General features: G+C 42.5%; 1 protein-coding gene across 1 annotated transcript; it reads left to right on the top strand.

Annotated features, from left to right (window-relative positions):
* Positions 1–9,842: 9,842 nt before the first annotated feature.
* On the top strand, positions 9,843–19,328 carry syf2 (SYF2 pre-mRNA splicing factor). Its single transcript, XM_033045163.1, has 7 exons — positions 9,843–9,957; positions 11,435–11,533; positions 11,647–11,772; positions 13,168–13,285; positions 13,829–13,919; positions 16,915–17,013; positions 18,523–19,328. The coding sequence occupies exons 1-7, from the start codon at positions 9,883–9,885 to the stop codon at positions 18,686–18,688; spliced, it is 774 nt and encodes a 257-aa protein (XP_032901054.1). The 5' UTR covers positions 9,843–9,882; the 3' UTR covers positions 18,689–19,328.
* The last annotated feature ends 3,354 nt before the right edge of the window (positions 19,329–22,682 follow it).

Below are 22,682 nucleotides of genomic sequence, written 5' to 3'. Positions count from 1 at the left end.
TACCTCTCAAAGTTCAATCAATGCTAATAATCCAGATTTTAAGTTTACTTGGAGGGAAATTCATCATTAGTATCATCCAATAAATAGACAATATGAAGGTGTGTGCATTGCATTGTTGCCAAAATTTGCTTCTAATTACTTCAATATTTTGAGCATTACTTCTCTACTATTACTACCTCACAAGCAGAAAATTACTACTTTGTAAATTCAGTTTCAATCTCTTATTATCAAGAATTTTCAGCAATAACTTATCAGATCAGTTGTAAGGTATAGTAAAAGTCTGCCAGAACCATATTTGTTGGAGGATGGGACTAGAGTTTGACAGGAAAACATGCTCTAGCACTGTTAAAACTGGGACGGAAAAGTGTTAGGTTAAGTAAATGAGTGCTGAGTTTGAGCCGATGCATTATATTCATTGTGTTTGTCCCCAAAAGGACAATGTGGAAAATAAATTCACTAAATTACAATTTTAAATATAATCTCCAAGTGAATTATCAGTTGAGTTAATAAATTATTACACCGTGTAAAGCTGTGTAAAATTGTTGCAGCTAGTATGCCTGTATTTAAAATATATGTTAACAATGAATTGTTTTATATTCATCATTTATTGGTCGTCTTTTATTTCATTTTCCCTTTGAATTCCACAAAGTATAAAACATTCTGAAATCAGTACATGTCAGATCATTTTAATCCATTTGAAAATTTAAATGTTCATTAAGTTTTAGTGGTATTTCTTACTAATAAACATTGATAGGATGAGTGAGACACAATCTCACAAGTATCCAAAAAACAATTCTGTTTCTCCTACCTTCCAACTATTCTGCCTTGTGCTATCTCTGTTTAGTGAATCTTTATGAGGTCCGGCTTGCCATGGAAAGGTCATATGAGAATTACAGAACCAACACAAATGTTTGATTATATAGAAAGACATTATGCCCTTGAACTCTGAATTTTAAACAAAGAGAAATGTACGCATTAAATGGGAAAGTCAGTTGTAGCAATACACCAGTATGCCATTCAATATAATGCCGGGAAATCATTTATCAATATTTGTCAACCTGATCTCTTGAATAGGTTTTAAGTATGTGAGTGATAGCTTTAAAAGCTGTCAGAGAATACATCAGCAACTCCTACCCAGGACACTACTTTATCAGGGCCTTCTAGTCTGTGAGATGTATGTGAATGTAGTCAAAGTTGCCACTGGGGATTTCTGCAGAAGATTGGTTTAATGGGATTAATTTTGCTCCCTTAGTGGGATTTGCTTCCACTTAGACAATGAAAATTGGAGCTAGTTTCTGGGAAATTACTTGGTCTTTCAGAATCAAAAACGCACAGTTGAATATCAGGAAGGTGAGTGTGATGAGACACTAATGGGTAACATAGATTTCTTCAATTTGTATGTGATTAAGCAGCATCTACCAGTAATGGTATAACATGCATCAGGAAAGGAAGTTGAAACGTGAAGGAAAGAATGGTACAGGAGCATTTGGCCTAATATGCCTGATATTTAAAAGATTCATTCTATTAGTACCGGTTTGACTCTTTCCTACAATTCTGTAAAATGTTCTCCCTATGACTATTTATTCATTAATAAATCACTCATTTGTAAAATGATAATTTAATTTTTATTATATTGTTCAGCCACATAAAGAAGTAGAGGGCATACTGTTAACTCTACCAAATTTTAGTTCATGTTGAGAATCTCCTACCAACTTACCTTCAAAATCAGATCACGTCTGAAGAAGGGTTTCGGCCCGAAACGTTGCCTTTTTCCTTCGCTCCATAGATGCTGCTGCACCCGCTGAGTTTCTCCAGCTTTTTTGTGTACCCACCACTTCTAATGGTAATTTTACAAAACTATGAACTAAGTATAAAGCATTCTTTGATATAATGTTTTAGAAACAAGCATATACCTCCAGACATTGCAGCAGAAATTAATGACACAGATTCACAACATTATCAGAATAGTAATGAGGTAGTTGTGGTAAGAAGGTGATCAACAACAAGTATGTTTAAAGTATAGACAGACGCAAAATGCTGGTGTAACTCAATGAGTCGGGCAGCATCCATGGAACACAAAGACTGAAGAAAGGTCCCAACCCAAAATGTCACCTATCCATTTTCTCCAAAGATGCTGCATGACCCATGGAGTTCCTCCTGCTTTTTGGGTCTATCTTTGGTATAAATCAGCCTCTGCAGTTTTTTTTTTTAATTGTATGTTTAAAGTATCTTGCTTCATGTTTTTTTTTTAAATCCTGGGGTCAAAAATGGATTTATGAATCCAGAAAGTGTTAACAATCAAAGACACCAAACAAGCCTCTCATTTTACCAGCAAGGCATAATCAAAATATGATCCATAACAATTGATTATTATATTCAGTGGATTTTCTCTAAATTTCTCAAATTACTTAAATTAAACCCAAGGTTGAAGTCCTAGGTTGAAGTCAAGAGAAATAGGCAGAGATCTATCTCAAATCTACTTTTGTGGCGACCCCTGGTGGTTAGCCTCTCGTGGTGCGAACCCTCAGCTCTGGGGGTTGGGTCATGTGACTTGGTTTGGCGGGAAGAGCGGGTCATGGGTCTCCCCTGGGGTATATATACTGCTGGTAACACCCTTGCCCCATGTTGTGGTTCTGTATCTTTGGTTCTGAGAGCTGTTCTGTGTTAACCTAATAAAGGTGGATGTTATGTACAGTGGTTCTCCGCTCCGGCTGATTAATGTGTATGCCTCACCCGTGCAGAGCGAGCGGCTGGCCGTTCTCCAGCAGCTCCCAGTGCTGCTGGCCACGTCCCGGCAGCTCGTTCTGGCCGGTGACTTCAACTGCATCATTGATGCGGCTGGACGATCCGGCAGTGCCGACAACAGACTGGACAGCACGCCCAAGTTCCTGATGGAAATGGTAAAAGACGCAAAGCTGCACGACGCCTTCAGCGACCCTGCAGGCGGGTCCCAGCCGCGGTTCACCTGGTCGAGATCGGACAGTTCAGCCCGATCCCGGATAGACTTCGTCTTCACGTTGAAGGCCGTCACGTTGAGACACACCGACCTCACGCCGGTGTTCTTCTCTGACCACTGCCTCCTTCAGGCTTCCTGTCACCTACAGGAGGACCGGAAGGCAGGCAGAGGGACGTGGAAGTTAAATGTGAAGCTGCTGACCCCAGAGAACGTTGAGGAGCTAAAGAGGGACTACGCACATTGTAGAACGGTGAAGCCCCTCTTTGACTCCCCAACACTCTGGTGGGAAGCAATCAAGGAGAACATTAAGAGGTTCTTCATAGTTAAAGGGGTTCAGAGAGCAAGACAGAGTCAGAGGGAATTGTGCCAACTCCAGACAGATTTGCAACAACTGCTCCTCCTGCAGTCGAGGGGGGTGGATGTGAGGGAGGAACTTAGAGAGGTGAAGGACCGACAAGCTCGGCTCTTTACCTCTGAATCCTCCAAGATCATCTTCCGATCCAGGGTCCGCCATGTGGAGCAGGATGAGACGTACTCACGTTTCTTCTTCCATATGGTTCACAGGGGGAGCTCTGTGATGAACAGCCTTAGGGAGGAGGACGGCTCGGTAGCATCCTCGCAGACAGACATGCTGAGGATCTACAAATCCTTTTACACGGAATTGTATGACAGAAAGGCCACAGACAGCACCGCCTCCCAGAGCTTCCTGTCCTCTATCACGGAGGTCTTGGAGGACAGCAAGTGGGAGACACAGAAAGGCCACAGACAGCACCGCCTCCCAGAGCTTCCTGTCCTCTATCACGGAGGTCTTGGAGGACAGCAAGTGGGAGAGTCTGGACCAACCATTGACCCTAGAGGAGCTGACTGGTTCCATCAGTTCCTTTGACTCGAGTAAAACTCCCGGAAGCGATGGCTTACCGGCCGAGTTGTATTCGGCTCTGTGGGACTGGGTGGGCCCGGACCCGCTGGAAGTGTACAACGACATGCTTCTAGCCGGCAGCATGTCAGATTCCATGAGGAAGGGCAGCATCACCCTAATCTACAAGCAGAAGGGGGAGATGAAGGATATAAAGAATTGGAGACCCATAACATTGTTGAATGTAGATTACAAGATCCTGTCTAAGGCCATCGCCAACTGGGTCAAGTCTGCTCTGGGACGGGTGATCCACCCGGACCAAACCTGTGCTGTACCTGGCAGGAAAATCTCAGACAGCCTAGCGCTGCTGAGAGATACCATTGCCTACGTGCAGGACAGACGGGTGGATGCCTGCCTAGTCAGCTTGGACCAGGAGAAGGCCTTCGACAGGATATCGCACACGTACATGAGGGACGTGCTCTCCAAAATGGGTTTTGGGGAGGGAATCCGAAATTGGATCAAACTGCTCTACACCAATATCCGTAGTGCAGTCCAAATCAATGGGTGGGAATCAGAGTTTCCCTGTAAGGTCTGGAGTCAGGCAGGGTTGCCCTCTCTCTCCTGTCTTGTTTATCTGCTGCATTGAACCTTTTGCCGAGTCCATCAGGAAGGATGCGAGCATAAGAGGAGAGACATTGCCAGGCAGTGGGGGCATTCAAGTCAAGACCTCCCTGTACATGGACGATGTCGCCGTCTTCTGCTCGGATCCAAGGTCGGTCCGCAGATTGATCAGCATCTGCGACCAGTTTGAGTCGGCCACGGGAGCCAGGGTGAACCGCAGGAAGAGCGAGGCCATGCTCTTTGGCAACTGGCCCGACCGATCTTCCGTCCCCTTCACCATCAAGCCTGACTTCTTGAAGGTGCTGGGGATCTGGTTCGGGGGGGCTGAGGCATGTAACAAGAATTGGCTGGAGCGGATAGCCAAGGTGGGGGAAGAAGCTGGAGCTGTGGAGGCAACGCTCCCTCTCCATAACCGGGAAAAATTTGGTCATCAGGTGTGAGGTGCTCTCGGGGCTGCTGTACTTGGCACAAGTGTGGCCTGTCCCTCCGTCCTACGCCACAGGGATCACCCGGGCCGTCTTCCAGTTCATCTGGGGGTCGAGGATTGACCGGGTGCGACGGGCCACAATGTAAAAGCGTGCCCAACGTCACCCTCACCCTGATGGCCACCTTTGTGTGTGGCTGCATCAGGCAGAGTGTAGAGCCAAGGCACGTGGTCACTAAGTGTCACTACCTGCTGAGGTTCTACCTGTCCCCGGTGTTGCGAAGGATGGGCCTGGCGCAGATGCCACGCAATGTGCCAGTCAGCTGGACATTGCCGCCCCATCTGTCGTCTGTGGAGAGGTACTTGCGGACCAACACCTTTGACCACAAGTCCATCGGGCAGTGGTCAGCACGGAATGTCCTGCAGGCACTGCAGGGAAAGGACTCGATGGATCCGGTGGCGTGGTTTCCAGAGCAGACTGCCCAGCTTGTCTGGCAAATTGCCTCATCGCCAGAACTGACAAACAAGCACCAAGACCTGGCTTGGCTGGCAGTGAGCGGAGCCCTCCCAGCCAGATCCTTCCTGCACCATCGGAACCTCACTACCAGCGCACACTGCCCTCGGGACGGCTGCTATGGAGAGGGTTGCCCACCTCTTTGCAGAGTGTGGATTTGCAAAAAGAGTCTGGAGAAGTATGCAAGGGTCCCTGGAACGATTTATCCCGAACAGCTCCGTCACAGAGGACTCTGTGATTTACGGACTGTTCGCAGGGACACATTCGGAGACTGACATCGAGTGCTGCTGGAGGGTCATCAACTCGGTGAAAGACGCTCTTTGGTCTGCCCGAGCGTTGTTCACCACCCAGCAGAGCGAGATGTCCATCAGGGAATGTTGCCGACTGGCCCGCTGCAGACTGCAGGAGTACGTGCTAAGGGACGCACTGAAGCTTGGTGCAGCCAACGCCAAGGCTCGGTGGGGGAGGGCCACAGTCTAGGGTCCTTCCGCTGCTGGACATGGGGGGCACGGTATGGTGGAGACACCCCTCAAATTAAGGGAAGGTATCCCACGCCAGGGGGCCACATGAGTGGCACGGGTGGGGAACATTTTCGTGGAATGTAAAAGATGTATAAACTGTATTGAACAATTTGTATAGCCTCCGAAAATGTCGGATGAATTTATCACACGGTTCACACATTGTATATATTTATTACTTGGACAGGGGCCACATGAGTGGCACGGGTGGGGGATCGTTTTGGTGGAATTTGGGGAAAAAAGGGAAAAAAAATTGTATTGAACGGTTTGTATAGTGTCCGAAAATGTCGGATGAATCTTTCGCACGGTTCATGAATTGTATATATTTATCAATTGAATAAAGTCTATTTTGAAATTTAAAATTAAAAAAAAAAAAGTTAACCTAATAAAGATCACTGTTTGACAACACGTGTCTCGCTATATTGATGAAGCCCAGTGCATTACACAGATCAGCCTCCCCACTATTAACCCTATTTACCCTTCTTCGGAAAAGCAGACGACATAATCAAGGACCTTTTCAGCATGGTCACTCCCTCTTCTTCACTCTCCCATCAGCAGAAGAAACAAAAGCTCAAAAGTGCGTACCACCAGATTAAGAAAGAATCTTCCTGGCAGTCATCAAACAACTGAATGCTCCTCTCATGAGCTCAGGTATAGTCCTGATCTTCCAACCTACCTCATTGCAATTCTTGCATTTGTCTCTGTAACTGTAATACTATAATGATGTAAGACTATATTCCGCACTCTGGTATTCTTCTCTTTGCACTAACTGTTGTACTTGGGTATAGCTTGATTGTACTCATGTATAGTATAATTTGACTAGATAGCACACAAACAAAGCTTTTCACTGTATCTTGGTACATGTAACAATAATAATACAAAGCAGTTACCCAGTCTACAGGACAGTTACCCAGTCTATGTTTGGTTTATCCAATGCAGAAACCATTGTAACCACCAAATATAGCAAGTTAAATTGGAGGACGTGCAAGTGAATCACGGCTTCATCTGGACAGAATATTTGGGTCTCGGGGTGGTGAAAAGGGAAGAAGTGAAAAGGCAGGTGTATGGGATGGGAAAGCACTGTGAGAAGGTGCTAAGAGTGCACCAGGCTTATCTCTCCAATAAACAATCCACCTTGCTTGTTTTGGGGGTTTTTTCTCTCTCTAACTGCCCTCATTTAATAATAGCCAAACTGCATTGAAACCCGTGTCACCTGGATAGTTTTTGGCTCCACCCTATAACATCTTCTCTTTGCTCTTCCTACCTCTCCACTTCTTTGTAACATCGTGCTTTTAGCTCAGTTCTGAAACAATAGCCGATTCTCTCCCCTCAGCTATCCGCATGTACCGAGTATTTCCAGGAGGAGAGTCAAGTGTGTTTTATTGTCATACGTCCCGAAACAGAACAATGAAGTCCTTACTTGCCATTAACACAACAAGCGCAGTACATAATAGGAGACACGAGGAACTGCAGATGTTGGAACCGTAAAGCGGCCTTTTCACGGGGCGACTTGACGCAAGAGTTAACCAGAGTTTAACATCGTGGGAACCTCGTGCGATAACAGTACGGCATTCGTGGACCACCGTGGACCACCGTAGCGCTAATGGCAGGTAATCGTGTATCTTGGTCACTCGGGAGAAAATTCAAGAAAGTTTGAATTTCTCCAAGAGTGACTTGTACACTTGTGGTTGAACATTGCAACATTATATGGACGTAGTGGCCAGTGCGATATCCGTAATAACTCTTGCGGGTACCGTGGGAACTCCTGCGAACGGTGAACCCGGAAGCTGGACAGAGGGGACAGAAGGTGAGTAAAAATTGTCTTCTGTGGGATTGAATTTAAAAAATAAATAAAAATAAAGATTTGCATCCGCATATGGACATCAACTTATTCATGAGTTATGTTAATGAGATTCAAGAAAATAACTATAATCTTTAAAAGGGACTTTAAAAGGGACTTTACTGAAAGGTTACGCATTTTTATGGTCCGTGAGAAATTTTTCACATGTACTTCTTTGAGAGATACAGGTCGGAGTCCTCGCCGACTAGCGATCGATGCCTTTCCGAAGCAGGGTCCGGAACGCTACCAATCAATGTTGTACAGAGACCCGTGTAAGGAGTGAACTGCACATGCTGGTTTAAACCGAAGACAGACACAAAAAGCTGGAGTAACTCAGCGAGTCAAGCAGCATCTCTGGAGAAAAATAGCTGATGTTTCGGGACGAGACACATCGTCAGACTCAATTCCGATTAGGCTGTCTGAAGAAGGGTTCCGATTCGAATCACCACCTATTCTTTTTCTCGAGATGCTGCCTGACCCACTGATTTACTCCAGCTTTTTTATGTTTTTCTTCCCAGATCTGACTTACCTGCTGAGTTACACCAACATTTTGTGTCCTTCTGTGCGTATTAACCAGCATTAACCAGCATCTGCAGTTCCTTTAGACATTACCTAACTTCAGATTTTAGAGATATAGCGCGTGGGAACTCCTGCGAACGGTAAACCCGGAAGCTGGACAGAGGGGACAGAAGGTGAGTAAAAAAGGTGGTCTCAATATCGACAAGGGAACATGTGTCCTTCGCGGACGTCCCACCTAATTGTCATTGTTGGATAATCTTTTTAACAGGAACACTTGCAGAGATGGCTCCCAGAAAATCTCAAAGAAAGCGGGTAAAGCGTGTCAGAGATGTTTTTGCCATGTTGCTCTATTCAGTTTCTATATTGTTTCAGTTTCTATATCTATATTGTTGCTCTATTCAGTTTCCCAGGGGGTCGGGACGGGACTGGAGTTGGGAGGGAAAGGTGGGGGAGTCGAGGGAGAGGAGGGGGAGACAGATGGGGGTGTCTTCATTTACTGGCGGCGGGTGTCTGTCACTGAAACAGGCAGGTGAGATTTCACATCCACCTTGTGTGTGCCTCTCTCTCTCTCTCCCTCCCTCTTACACAGGCTGAGAGACTCTGCCTCTGTGAGTGTACGTCTCTTTCTCCCCCTCTCCCACACACAGTAAGACCGAGGTACTGTGCTCAGTCCATCTGTGTCTCCCACATACACAGTAAAACATGTCTCCAAATGAGCCAATTCAACCAAGGGAGGATATTTATAGTGTGTGAAAAAAAAGTTACATCATTTGTGTCACGTGTAGTTCACGATGTTCATTCAAGATTTAACGCGAAAGCTCGGGAGACGGACAAGTCACTCGCACAAATAACAGAAATGCCGAGTACCGTGGGAACTCTTTATCTACCCCCCGTTATATCGTGCGAGACTCGTGCTGGACCACGACCACTTCACTCTGGTGACATCTTGCGTCAACTCGCCCCGTGAAAAAGCCCCATGAGCAAGGCACAAAGTAACTGCGAGTTACTGGGCAGAGCTCCTTGCAGCATGTCAAAACCCAGCTGGAAAAGGCAAAGACTCATTACGACAGCAAGAAGCTGCTGAGCCTGCACATGGCGTTTAACGAAGCAGCTGGAATTAGAAGTTTGAATTCATTCGACCCGAGTGGGGAAGCTCGGATCGGCTCGTAGCGACACGTTGCCAGGATGAAAAGGAATGGAGGAGGATAAAACTATAGACGTATGTATTCTTGTGTCCATGGAGTGTGTTTATTAAATACGGATCAAGTTGAGGATCTGACATTACTCCGCCAGTAACCCGGCGGATCAGGCAGCAGCTATGGAGGAAACCCGTAGTTTTCCTTCCCCTGTTTGTTTTTCAGGTGGTTTAAACATTTGGAGTTTGTTTTTTCACTCTGAAGGCTGTCCCAGCCGGTGACATACTTACGAAGGGACTGCAGATACTGGTTTAAACCGAAGATAGACACAAAATGCTGGCGTAACTCAGCGGGACAGGCAGCATCTCTGGAGAGCGGCCCTCTCCTCCTGGCGCCAAGCTACCATGGCAACGACCCAGTGATGTAAATCTCCCGCGACGTCAGCCCGCGGCGCCCGATTATTACGTCACCCGGCCGCTCCTTGAGTAGGGAGAGAAGATGGCGTCGGCCTCGGAGGCGACCATCGCATCACCGGAGTCGGTTTGTGAATCGTCACCGGAGTCTGCTGAGCAGGTAGATTTCAGAGCCTTTATATACGAGACAGTGAGGGTTTGTAGAGAGCGAACAGCAGGCTGGGCGAGTTCGTCCCGCAAAGCTCAGAGACATTTAATATCCAACCGTGAAGTGGAGTTTATTGTGTATATAAGTATGATGGCATGTAGGTACAACGGAAATCGTGTTAGCAGCAGCATCGTAGGCATATTCACAACGTACAAAACATAAATTCTGTGAAAATAAACAAAAGACAATTTTTTTTTTTAAATCAAGACATTAGTGCAAACCGCAATTGGGAAAACAAGTCAATGGTAGTGCAAGAAGGATATGGGCCAAACGTAGGCAAATATAACTAGCTTTGATGGGGCATCTTGATTGGCCTGGAACAGTTGGGCCTAGGGGGCTGTTTTTGTACTGTATAACTATGAAATAAGAGGTGGTCTGTGGTGTGCTGTTGCTGAGGGAGGATTAAGGTTGTGCAGGTCAGTTCAAGAACCCAATGATTATAGGAAAGTAGCTATTCCTGAACTTGACAGCATGAGACTTCAGGCTTCTGTAAACCCAGTCTGACAGTAGCAACAAGATGGCATGGCCCAGATGGTGGGGATCCTTGATGATAGATGTAACTTTCCTGAGGCAGTACCTCATGGATCTGCTTTCGGTGGTGGAGTGGGCTATGTCTGTGATGGACTGGCTTGAGTCGCCATTTTCTTTAGCCTCTTGCATTCCTGGGTGTAATCAGTCAGGATATTTTCTACAGTGTATGCCTAGATATTTGATCATGTATTTGGTAACCTGCCATATCTCTTTAAACTTCCAGGAAGATAGAGGCATTAGTGTATTTTTTTTTTTTAATTACATCTCTATTCTGGGGCCCAGGACATTTAAGATGTTCGTACCAAAGAGTTTGAAGCTGCTAGTGCTCTCCACTGATGGCCTATCAATTAAACTGGAACATGGTCTGACTTCCACCTACTGAAATCAAAAATGTCTTGGTTATGTTGACATTAAACAAGAGTTAGTTATTGGACCGCCACTCAACCTGGTGTTCTTATATGCCGACTCATCACCACATTGTGAGGAGAGAAAGAACAAGTTCAGCCAGCAGAAATAGACCTCAGAGCCGTTTAATGCCTCATTAAACTAAACCATCCACTGTCAGGACTAATAAATATGTGCAAAACCATTAACTTAATTAAGAAGTGGGGATTGCCTGTGAGTGATAGAAGAAAGGCATTTTCGTATTCAGTAAAATAAGTTCATTTTCAACGAAATAGGCATCATTCAGAGGATGAGCTCTTCTGGAAAAGAAAGGAAATCAGAGAAGAAATTTTAACAGATTATGAATTTGACATTGTCAAACGGGCCCCTTTGTTCAGTAAACAGATTCAGCTCATGTTCATATTTCCCTCTGTTTCAAAGCACGTGGAAATTCTGATATTTTTAGAAATAAATTTGAACACAAAAAAATTAAATTATTTTTTGATAACCACAGGTGCAGGATATCCCTTGCAGTAGTGCAGAGGGTGAGACCTCAGCTGCACAGAAACGGGAAGAAAGACTGAAGAGATTCCGTGATCTCCATCTTAAGCGGGTGAGAAATATTTATCCTGTTAAAAATTCAAAGGTGTATATATTCTACAACAATGCAAAACTAATAGAGAATTTGTGGATTTATGGCGATTAAAATGTGTTCTTTGTGTGCAGAATGAATCTCGGAAATTAAATCACCAGGCAGTGACAGAAGAGGACAGGCAGTTAAAGCTACCAGCCAATTGGGAGTCCAAAAGAGCGCGATTGGAATGGGAGGTAAAGGTGGAAGAGAAAAAAAAGGTATTGAAAGTGTTTTATAAAATCTGCTCCCAGGACGTGCTGTCAAACAGAATTCTTGAAAACTTTAGAGCTGTTTATAAATAGGACATTCAGAAACAAGATTATGCTGTTGAATTTTGTTATTTTATTATTTGTTGAAAAAGGAAACCTTCATGTGTATCTTAATGCTTCTGTCCAACATCATCATGAGACAGCAGGATGAACATAGAACAGTACAGCACAGCAATAGGCCCTCCTCCCCACAATGTTTGTGCCGAACATGATACCGAGAAAAACTAATCTTCTCTGCCTGCATGTGCCCCATATCTCTCCATTCCATGCATATCCATGACAATCTAAAAGCTATTTAGGCACCATTGCCTCCACCACCACCTCTGGCATTCCAAGAACCCACCACTCTGTGTGTGTGTGTGTGTGTGTGTGTGTGTGTGTGTGTACATAATTAAAAAAAAATATAATAATAATCTTGCCTCACACATACTTTACCCCTCTCAAAGTAAAGCTATGCCCTCTAGTCTTTGAAATTTCCAACCGGGAAAAATGTTCTGACTGTACCCTATCTATGCCTCTCGTAGTTTTATATACTTATATCGGGTCTTCCCTCTGATGTTCTGGAGAAAACAATCCCAAATTTGTCCAACTTCTTCTTATAGCCCCTAATCCAGGCAGCATTCTGGTAATCCTGTTCTGCACTCTCTCAAGCCTCCATATTCTTCCTGTGTTGAAGCGGCTAGAGCTATACGCAATTCTCAAAACCCATCCATAACTGATGCATATTGGCCATCGTTTGTATATTTGCAAAATGTTCTGTAGTTACTCACCTAGGCTACTCCAACAGCATCTTCCCAAACCCATGATCTCTTCCAAAACCATAATCTGTGTATTCCCCTTCATTTGCACACCGTTCCGACGTGAATATATGAGGCTTCACTGGATCCAAGTCATTGAATTCCCTTCCCAAAAACATTGTGGGAGCATCTTAAGCAGGTGCAGTTCTCAGTAAGGCAGCTCACATCCACCCTTTTCCAAACATGCGGTGCTGGCTTGAAGGGCCGAATGGCCGCCTCCTGCACTTAGTTTCTAAATAAGGGCAAGTATTAACATGTCCTTGCTGGTATTACCCAGATCCCAAAGAATGAATACTTTTATTTTAATGCAATCTTGCACCAAAGATTGTTACTATCTGTTTCAGCAAATAAGGTGAAATTAAATTAGGATCTTTACATTATTCAGAAGAGAAAGTCCATTATTTAATTTGCATGTAATTCCAGTATATTTTTCACTCATAATGTATTGGAACATATTTGTTTGGATCTCAGTGGAACAGATCCTGAAGAAAGTGTGTTTTATAATTCTGGAGCTGTGATTCCTATTTGTGGTTTCTTAACCTTGCAGGAGTGTCTAGAAAAGGGAGAAGATTATGAACGAGTTAAGCTATTAGAAATTAGTGCTGATGATGCAGAGCGGTGGGAGCGAAAGAAAAAAAAGAAAAATGCAGATCCTGGATTTTCAGGTATTAGGTCTTTTAATATCTAATCACTTGTTATAAATTCAATAAATGTGTGTTGCGCATCAGTCTATTGTGCCATCATATTAAAAATACCAATTTATGTGAATTACCTAATTTACGTGATTGCAAGTGTGGATGAGGTACGGGAATTGTGGCTGCTGCATGTTTTTTGGCCGCCGTCTCTAAGCAACATGTTTCAAAGGATCAATGTAATTAGAACGGTCAAATTGGAAGGTGTTATATGTGCCAGAAGGCAACTTATTGTGTAATGAATGGACGAGAAAGTGAGATAACATCAAACAAGTGTGAATTTGGGGTGGATTCGGTGGGCGGAAGGGCCCAAATCCATGCTGTATCTCTAAAACTAAATTTATGTACTATAATTTGAACATTTTAAGCCTTTTACCAGACCAAACATTTTCACAGCTGAAGGAAAAGGAACATACCATTTTTGATTATAATATGTACATGGTTTATTTCGAAACAAAGGTGATTATAATTCTGATGTTAAGATATTTGTTAAATGTTTTCACATTTTTGTTTCAGATTTTGCAGCTGCTCAGTTCCGGCAGTATCAAAGATTAGTGAAGCAGATTAAACCAGACATGGAGCAATATGTGAAGCAAAGGAATGATACGTGAGTTGCTTCTAAATAACATACTTTTCGATCTTTATTCTATTCTGAGTGCTAGGTTGAAAATGGCATTAGAATGGCACCAGTAGTTTAAAAAAAAAAAAAAGATTGTTAACACAAAAGATTGCAGACATTTAATAGGAAGTTTCATAGATACTGACACAGGGATCTACCCTGCACTTTTTAATACAGCGTTGGTTTTATACACCTTTATCAGGATAAAATGTCTCTAGCCACTTGGAGGCAGCTCTCCGTGTTAGATTTGGTATTGATAAGAAGTACAAATGCAGTTAACAGCATAAAGGTTTGTGAATATTAATCTAGTCATGTCATGATCCAGTTCGAGATGCTGTTGAAAAGGGATAAAGGTCAAACAACTGCAAAGATTTTAGATTGAGATATGAATAATTTCCAGATAGTTCACTGACTGCATTCAGTTTATCGATTCTGTCTGTTGCCACATCAAAGAATTCTATCAAATTGGTTAAACACGATTTGGCCTTCACAAATTGGTGCTGGCATGCATTAATTAATCCACTTTTCTCCAGTTGACTTTTAATCCTGTACCAGATCAATATTTCTAAAAGACTTCCAACCACTGAGGTTAAACTGACTGGCATGTAGGTGCTAGGCTTATCCTTAATTAGAACAAGGATTCAACACTCAATCCTCTGTCACCATCCTTGTATCAAAGAACATTGATTAGTGCCCCTGGATTTCCTTCCATCCTTCCCTTGGAATTCTAGGATGCACCCCGTTCATCCTATCATAATTCCAGCCAACTTTTCTAATGCCATCAATTTCTGCTATATTTGGTATCTCAACTATTTCCTTCATTATTACTTTGGCAGCACCCTCTTCCCTAGTGAAGACAACAAAGTATTTATTTGAATTCTTGGCCTACATGTGAAAATACCAATTTTCTTTTTGATAGACTCGATTCTTCCATGTATTACCCTTTGTTTTCCATTTATGTGCCAATAGAAAACTTGGATCCACATTTATCTTGCAACTAATCTCTTCTCTCTTCCTGTCCTTGCCTCTCAATTTAATTTTCACTGATTTTTTTGTAATTAGCCTGGTATTTACAACCCAACATGTCTTAAGCAGTCCTTTGTTTTGCTCTATCATCCTCTGTATCTCTTTCATCATCCCGGAAGCACTGGATTCATTAGGTTTTTGCTTGCTCCTGTAGGAATGTGCTTCAACAGTTTGCTGGGCAGGCCAGGACTTTATTCCATAGACCTCAGGGGGATAATGGGTAATCTTATAAAGGTGTATAAATTCACGATAGGAATAGTTGGGGTGAGTCTTTTTTCCAAGGTAAGGAAAGGAAGGACTAGAGGGCGTAAGTTTAAAATGAGAGGAGAAAGATTTAATAGAAACCTGATTCGGCAATTTCTTTACACACAGGTTGATGGGTATATGGCACCACCTGCCAGATGAAGTAGTTGAGGCAGATGCAATAACAACATTTAAAATACATTTGGCCAGGTACTTGGCCAGACATGGGCAAATGGAACATACTTGGAAGGGTCATCTTGGTTGGAATGGATGAGTTGGACCAAAGGGGCTATTTTTGTACTGTATGATTCCGTAACTCTTAACTGAAAGCAGTTTTATTCCAATCTTACCTATCAATCATCTGTTCAAATTTATCAGAGGTGATTCACATTCTCCCCATTGAAGTTGGCCTTTGCTCAATCATTTTTATTCCAGTTTGCTGATTCTCCTTTTCTGTATCCAACCTTAATTTTACTATAATAGTTACCTCCTAAACATTCCTCTATGGAAACCTGGTGCACTTGACCCACCTCATTCCCATGAGTCAAATCTAGCAAATGCCCCAGCTTCTTCCCTGAACCAATTGTCAGAATAAAAATACATCTGACAATTATGGAAATATTAAATATGGATCTAAATCTTAGAAGTGCAAATGGAAGAAATTGGGTGGTTGATGTAGATGGCAGCTAAATGGATCAAAGATATGTAGGAGATCAAAACAGAGTGGCACACTAAGACATTACATAGAGTCAGGTGAGTAAAGTTCAAGGGTGAGAATTTGGAATATAAAGCATTGTGGGCTGCAGTGATGGCTTGGAGGAAAATAGGAGCTAATATTAGTTAGCTCATTTACAGAGGTTAAAGAAATATTTATTCAAGTAAATAAAGGTAAGACATGAACACATATTTTAGTGATCAGGACTGTAATATCAGGAAAACATATCTGCAAGGTTTCAGTGATAGGAGCATCAACCAGCAGTGCTTGTAGGAGCCATTTATGCTTGTTAGTTACTGTTAGTATATTATAGTATTTTGCATAGATATTTCTTGCTGTACAATTTTGAACGCTTTGGGGTGGGATTTACGTGGATGAGCGTGACTTACATTGAACTAAGCGATACGACGGGTGGTCAGAGAGCTGGCTCGCGAAGAGAAGACACAGGTTTTACCAGTTGAGATAGTAAGAACAGACAGTTCGGATAGTAAGAACGGAAAGCTACAATTTGTATGATGTGCTTCTTATATTTACAACCAATAAAGAATAAACTAAAGTGGAAATGACGACTGGAAGATTAGTTTTTGTTATTGTACTGCGTAAATTCGATCCACTCCTCCTTGCCAGCGTAGTAATGACAATGGAAACATTTGAAATTGCCATTACAGTGCTAATTGCCCTTTTTTCTCAGTGGGCCTTTGAGTAATAATATGGAAAGTAAATGTATTATATTTAACTGTGAAGGTATTACACGAATGCCACAGGTTCAAATATCATTAATCCAAACACAACTATATCTGCGGTGAGTTTTCTTTTTAGAGTATAGTTTTTCCCTTCTCAGGACCAATCTTCACTTTGTATTAGGGTTGATAGGCTTAAAGAACATATCCTTCAGATCTCGGGCCAATTACTGATAACATTATTGACTTTCCTATCAATATTGCGAATATATAGCATTTCTACCATGCTAAGCGTTTTTTATGCATTTTCTATTGACAGTGGAGAAGAATTTTATGCAACTGCAAATAGTCTATTGCATGGCACACATGTTCCCACCAAGGAAGGAGTGGACAAACTAGTGGCAGATGTTGATAAACAGTAAGTGTTTTCTTTTCAGAATACTGAATGAGGTGTACCAAAAAAAAGCAGAGAAAGTTGTCTTGCAGAAGGGGTACAACTGTAAACCTATATTTCACTATACACAGCTGATAGAAGCCTAGTTACCTTACAAAAACTGGAAACTTAATGAAATTCGTTTTAATTATTCAGCACATTGTGTCACTAATTTTGCAGTGTTTCTAGTAACTATTAAACAGATGGGTCTGTACCAGAACAATATTAAGTAATTTCAGGTGTTCGGTATAAAGTTGCGCGTTTTAAAATTGCATTTTAAGAAGCTGCTCGGGGTTAATGGCAGCTTTGGTTATAAGTTGGTGACTTACCTGTTTTTCTGGATGAATCTCAATTCTTAAGTTACTGTGGTTTGTAATCATTGTGGAAAATGCATCAAATTTCTGGACAGGCCCTCTGGGGGTGTTGGATGGTTCTGAATGATGGAATTATTTTCTGATGCCAGGAATGGCATCCAAAACTCTGGAAGGAGCTAATTCCCCATCTTGCCTCGGTGACAGCTGTCAGGAAATAAATCCATTCAATACGTTATCCAAGTAAGTCAGTTCCAGGCAGGAAACCTAACGTGCTGAGTCTCTTTGAGTTTGGTACTGAACTGGAACAAATGGGGTTGGTCTTTTACAGTATCATTAAGAGGAGGACTTTTTCCAAGACTGACAGCTCCTGCTGCAACCTATTTTACCCTTTAGGGTTCTAATTACTGACACCTCAAGGGCTGAGTAAGCTGTCAGGATATAAGGCAATATGATATACCGCAGAGTACCTCTAAAGTTTGAGTAATTGTCAGAAGCTATTGGGTTCTACAGTGGGATACTATAGAATCCAGTCCCTATGTAACCCACTATGTAGTGAGATTGGTCATTATTTAAATATTAATATCTAAATACATCAAGAATATACTGTCTTTGTCATTATCAATTATCTGTTTCTAATTGGAAGCACAATAAATTAGGCTGGAAATTGTAGCTAAATTGGTTGCACTCTCAAATTGGGGTCAAAAGGTTGTGGGTGGAAGTTACATTGTCGAGACTTGAACATGAAATCTAGGCTGATGTTTCAGTTCATTAATGTAGGAGCGTTGCAGTCAGTGTGATATCTTGTGGGGTAGGACATTAAGCCAATATCCTGACTGCCTCTCTGGATATTTCAAAAAGGATTATTTTGTTCTGCTTATTATTTATCCCCCAATGAACAGTGCAGAAAAAGTTGGACCAGATTCTGAATTTCTGCCATCTGCTGTTCATGAAGAAATGGTGGGACTTCATGACAAAATGTGTAAGTCAGTACTGACACCAGAAGGTATTAAGTTGGGGGACCAGATGCACTTTCAACAATGACTAGCTTCAACAAGTGCTTCATTGGCTGTGAAGTGTTTGTACGTGTTCTGAAGTGGACATGATAATCACTGGGTAAATGCAAGACGTTTATGTTGTTTGGGTTGTAAACTGCAGTGTAAATTTTGAATTCCTTTTTCAGAATTGAGAAGCGTGCCAAGTATAGCAGACGACGGCGTTACAATGATGATGCTGACATTGACTATATTAATGAGAGAAATGCCAACTTCAACAAGAAGGCCGAACGCTTCTATGGAAAATATACTGCAGAGATCAAGCAGAATTTGGAGAGGGGGACAGCTGTTTAACATGCTTTCCCTACAGCTTCAAATGGTCAACAGTGCGGAAATCTGGACAAGTGTTATACCTTTGTACTACGTCAATTCTATTTTCAGCTGGTGCTGCAGAATCTTTCATGCATTTATATCAATAAGGGATCAATTTCTTATAGAAATACTGTCGCATAATGGTGCAATATGCTTTTCAATTGCTGATAAAGTTTATAAATTGCTATGTTTTATAAAATCCATCCAGGCTCCATGTAGATTTTTTGGGGGGAAGCAACTACCAGCGATCGTGTAATTTAAGTTCATTTGATGCTAACACGTAGTCAAACGTTTCTCAAAGATTTAAGTTTCACTGCTCAGAGCTAACATTTTTATCATTAAATCTTTTTAATTCAAACATTCACAAACATAAACAAATACAAGATGTTCTTTGTTTATTTATTGTGCAGGTTGGTAATTTGCAGGTTGCTAATCTGATTATGGTTTCTGTGAAAGATTTTAATCAGCTAGTAAATTGATTATTTGGACTGCTAAAGCTGTTTTCTTTTCCTTGTATTTATTCACTAAACAGCTTGTGTAAGTTGTATAGCTAAAATGAGCTTCATGTTAAAATGTTCTATGTTTATAAGCTCTTTGCCATTAAAAGTAGTTGCAACAAATATACCAATTTGTAATTCTTTGAAACTGAATACAGACAATATAAGTTAATTTGTCAGTGACAATTTAATTTGTTCCTTGTAGAACTGCTATTCAACTCTGCAACCACATCATAAAGGTTCAATGCATATGGTGTTTGTTTCTGGTAACTTTGAAATTCAAATGCACCTGCCACGTAAAGTTGGAATAGGAGTATGGATGACAATCGGCGTACAATGAGTTGAGACCAGGAGTGTGCCCTTGAGGAGATTTGGGGTGGGGCTATGGTAGGACCAGCAGAATGCTCTCGATTAACTTTTAACAGGGCGTGGAGTTATTAGTTTAGTGATACAGCGCGGAAACTGGCCCTTCGGCTCACCGAGTCCACACTTTAACACTATCCTACACACACTGCATAATTTAAAATTATACCAAGCCAATTAACCTACACGCCCGTACATCTTTGGAGTGCGGGAGGAAACCGAAGATCTTGGAAAAAATGCACGTGGTCACGGGGAGGACATACAAACTCTGTACAGACAGCACCTGTAGTCGTGATCAAACCTGGAGTGCTGTAAGGCAGCAACTCTATTGCTGTGCCGTCCTGGAAATGGAATGGAACAGAGAACCAGGAGAATACTTTCAAGGATTGGGGAAGAATATGAGTTGTAACTTTTTCACACAAAGGGTGGTGGGTGTAGGAAAGAAGCTACCAAAGGGGGTAGTTGAGGCTGGGACCATCCCAATGTTTAAGAAACAGTTAGGTACATGGATAGGATAGGTTTGGAGGGATATGGACCAAACCCAGGCAGGTGGGACTAGTGTAGCTGGGACATGTTGGCTGGTGTGGCTAAGTTGGGCCGAAGGGCCTGTTTCTACACTATAATGTAGATTGGGTAGATAGAAACGTTTCCCCATAGCAGAGGTGTCTAAGAGGGCTTGGGTTTAAGGTGAGTAGTAGTAAGTTAGGGGAAATCTAAGCAATAATTCATGTTGAGGGTGGTGGTAATCTGGAATGCAGAGCCCAAGAGTGTGGTAGAGACAAGTACTCTTACAATATTCAGCAAATGGATGAGCACTTGAGCTGCTGAGACATAGCAAGTTATGGACCAAGAGCTGTTAAGCAGCCTATGATCGACATACAGTAAGACATGGTGGGCCAAAGGGCCTGTTTCTTAACTGTATGACATTTTGACAATGTAATAAAGCACCATGAAATCATTTAAATTGTACTTTCCATGAGTTGATTGGAGTCCATTAATTTTTTTAATCTGATTTCCAAAGAATAGATTACATTTCAAAACCAAGTGGAACGATCCTTGCATCTTTGTAAACTGTTGCTGCCATCTGGTGGGAATGCAAGGTGCTCCTCCTTGGATAGTTGCAGACAAAGGAAGCTGTCTGCCAAAAGCAATGCTCAACTTTGTAACTAATGTTGAAGCAGCAAGATCATCATTTCAGAATATAGAGCAGCACTGCTGGCCTCAATCACTCCCAGACACAGATATATTTCAGAATTGTTAATCAATGAATTAAATAGCATTGTCAAACCATGAGCTAAAATCGCTCTGCTAAAGTCATGTCAACAAATTTAGGGCAGCAGACAGCATTGTGGTAATAATGTAATAAGAAAGAACTGCAGATGCTGTTTATACCAATGATGGACACAAAATGCTGCAGTAACTCAGCAGGCCAGGCAGCATCTCTGGAGAAAATAGATGAGTGACATTTTGGGTTGAGCCCTCATTTTCTCCAGAGGTGCTACCTGACCCACTGAGTTCCTCCAGCATGTTGTGTCTATCATTGTGGTAATTATACATTTACCCAAACACCTACAATGAGAACAATCTGTATGGAGGCTGGATGTTAGTGGAATGCATGATACAGAAGCCTTCATAAATCACCTGAACAGGAGAAAATAAATTTGAGCAGCATTGGCCATTTCTTACTCAGGGATGCATAAGCATCTCTGGGACAAGGTAATAGACAGTGCCTTGGACTTTTCACAATGCTACCCCCATGAGACTGGAAATTTGTATTCCAAACTACACTCCCATAAAATGTTGGTGTATTTTTAATCAACATAGTGTTTTGATGATGGTAGCTGTTGGTGGTGGGGGAGGCAATGTTTGGTAGGATGATAAGGGCACATCAGGGGCAAACAGTATGCCTGAAATTCACTAAGAAATGTCACCGGCAACTCAAACATCTGTGCTGCTGCTGCAGCAGCAGCAGCAAGTGGCAGAGACGATTATTATTTTGGGAAATTTGTTTATCTGGTTTCAATGTTAGGGGGTTTTGATGAAGACAAATGAAAACTAGCGGCAACAGGACAAACCTCAAGTTTTTCCATGCATAAGTGGTCCAGGTACAAATCACTTACAGCATGGAAGCGGGATCTTCCAGCCAACTATCACATCCACTTACACCAATCGATTTTAATTCTGCCTGTAATCCCATCAACTCACGTCAGACTCCACCACCTTCACACAAGGAGTAATTATAGTCGCCAATTAACCAATGCACATACCAGGGGCAATTACACTTATCGATCAACCAACCAATGTACATGTTCGGGTTGTGGTTTGAAACCAAAACGCAGAGAGGAAACCTATGTTGTCAGGGAGAACAAGTGCAATCTCCACAGATAGCACCCGAGATCACCCCCTTCAGGTTGCTGGCACTGAGAGGCAGGATCCCAACTTGTAAAGGTACACTATTCTAGAACTTAAGCACGCCACACTGACCTGCCGTTTGTGCTGATCAAATGTCTTAATTGGTGAATGTGAAGATACTGTGGAGAAACCAGTAGAATTATCCAGCTACTGATCCAAGTTCCACTTATGCAAGATGTGTTATGCTTGCATATGCACATCTCATTGAAGGTTAATGCAAAATCTCCCTGTTATTGAATGGAATGCATGCCGGCTTCTTTCTGGATTCTGACAAGAAATATACTCAAAAGACTGCAAATGCTGGAACCTCAAGCAATAATGAGCTGGAGGAACTCAACGGGTCAAGTAGCATCTGTGGATGGAAATATATTGTTGCATTTCAGGTCAAAAACCTGCTTCCGGACAAGACCTTGGACAAGAGCTCGAGGTGACTGATGGACCAGGGAGGGTGAAGGATGATAAAGCCAGAGAGGGGAGGGATGGAGCTGGGAGGCCAAGGCAAGTAGATGATGGATGGAAGCAGATAGGAGAAACAAAAAAAGGGGGGGGGGGGGGGGGGGGAGAGAAATAAGCCAGAGGAGGGGAGGGCGAGTGTGGAGGGCAACGGCGAGGCCACTGGAAGCAGCAACAAAGGTTGCCAGTGGTGGATTGTACGGAAGGTGATTATGAGAGGTATTAGGGGAGAGACAAATGGCAGATGGAAC

The sequence above is a fragment of the Amblyraja radiata genome, chromosome 27 (assembly GCF_010909765.2).
Source record: "Amblyraja radiata isolate CabotCenter1 chromosome 27, sAmbRad1.1.pri, whole genome shotgun sequence".
NCBI lineage: Eukaryota > Metazoa > Chordata > Chondrichthyes > Rajiformes > Rajidae > Amblyraja > Amblyraja radiata.
Note: the sequence above shows the minus strand (reverse complement) of the source record. Positions and strands in the feature narration are given on the sequence as shown.

What these genes read in the sequence shown, in the direction of transcription:
- syf2 (XM_033045163.1), top strand. Translation starts at nt 9,883, where the DNA reads ATGGCGTCGGCCTCGGAGGCGACCATCGCATCACCGGAGTCGGTTTGT. An exon ending in AGGTGGAAGAGAAAAAAAAG is followed by an intron (nt 11,773 to 13,167) that starts GTATTGAAAGTG and finishes TTAACCTTGCAG; the next exon opens with GAGTGTCTAGAAAAGGGAGA. An exon ending in TGCAGATCCTGGATTTTCAG is followed by an intron (nt 13,286 to 13,828) that starts GTATTAGGTCTT and finishes TTTTTGTTTCAG; the next exon opens with ATTTTGCAGCTGCTCAGTTC.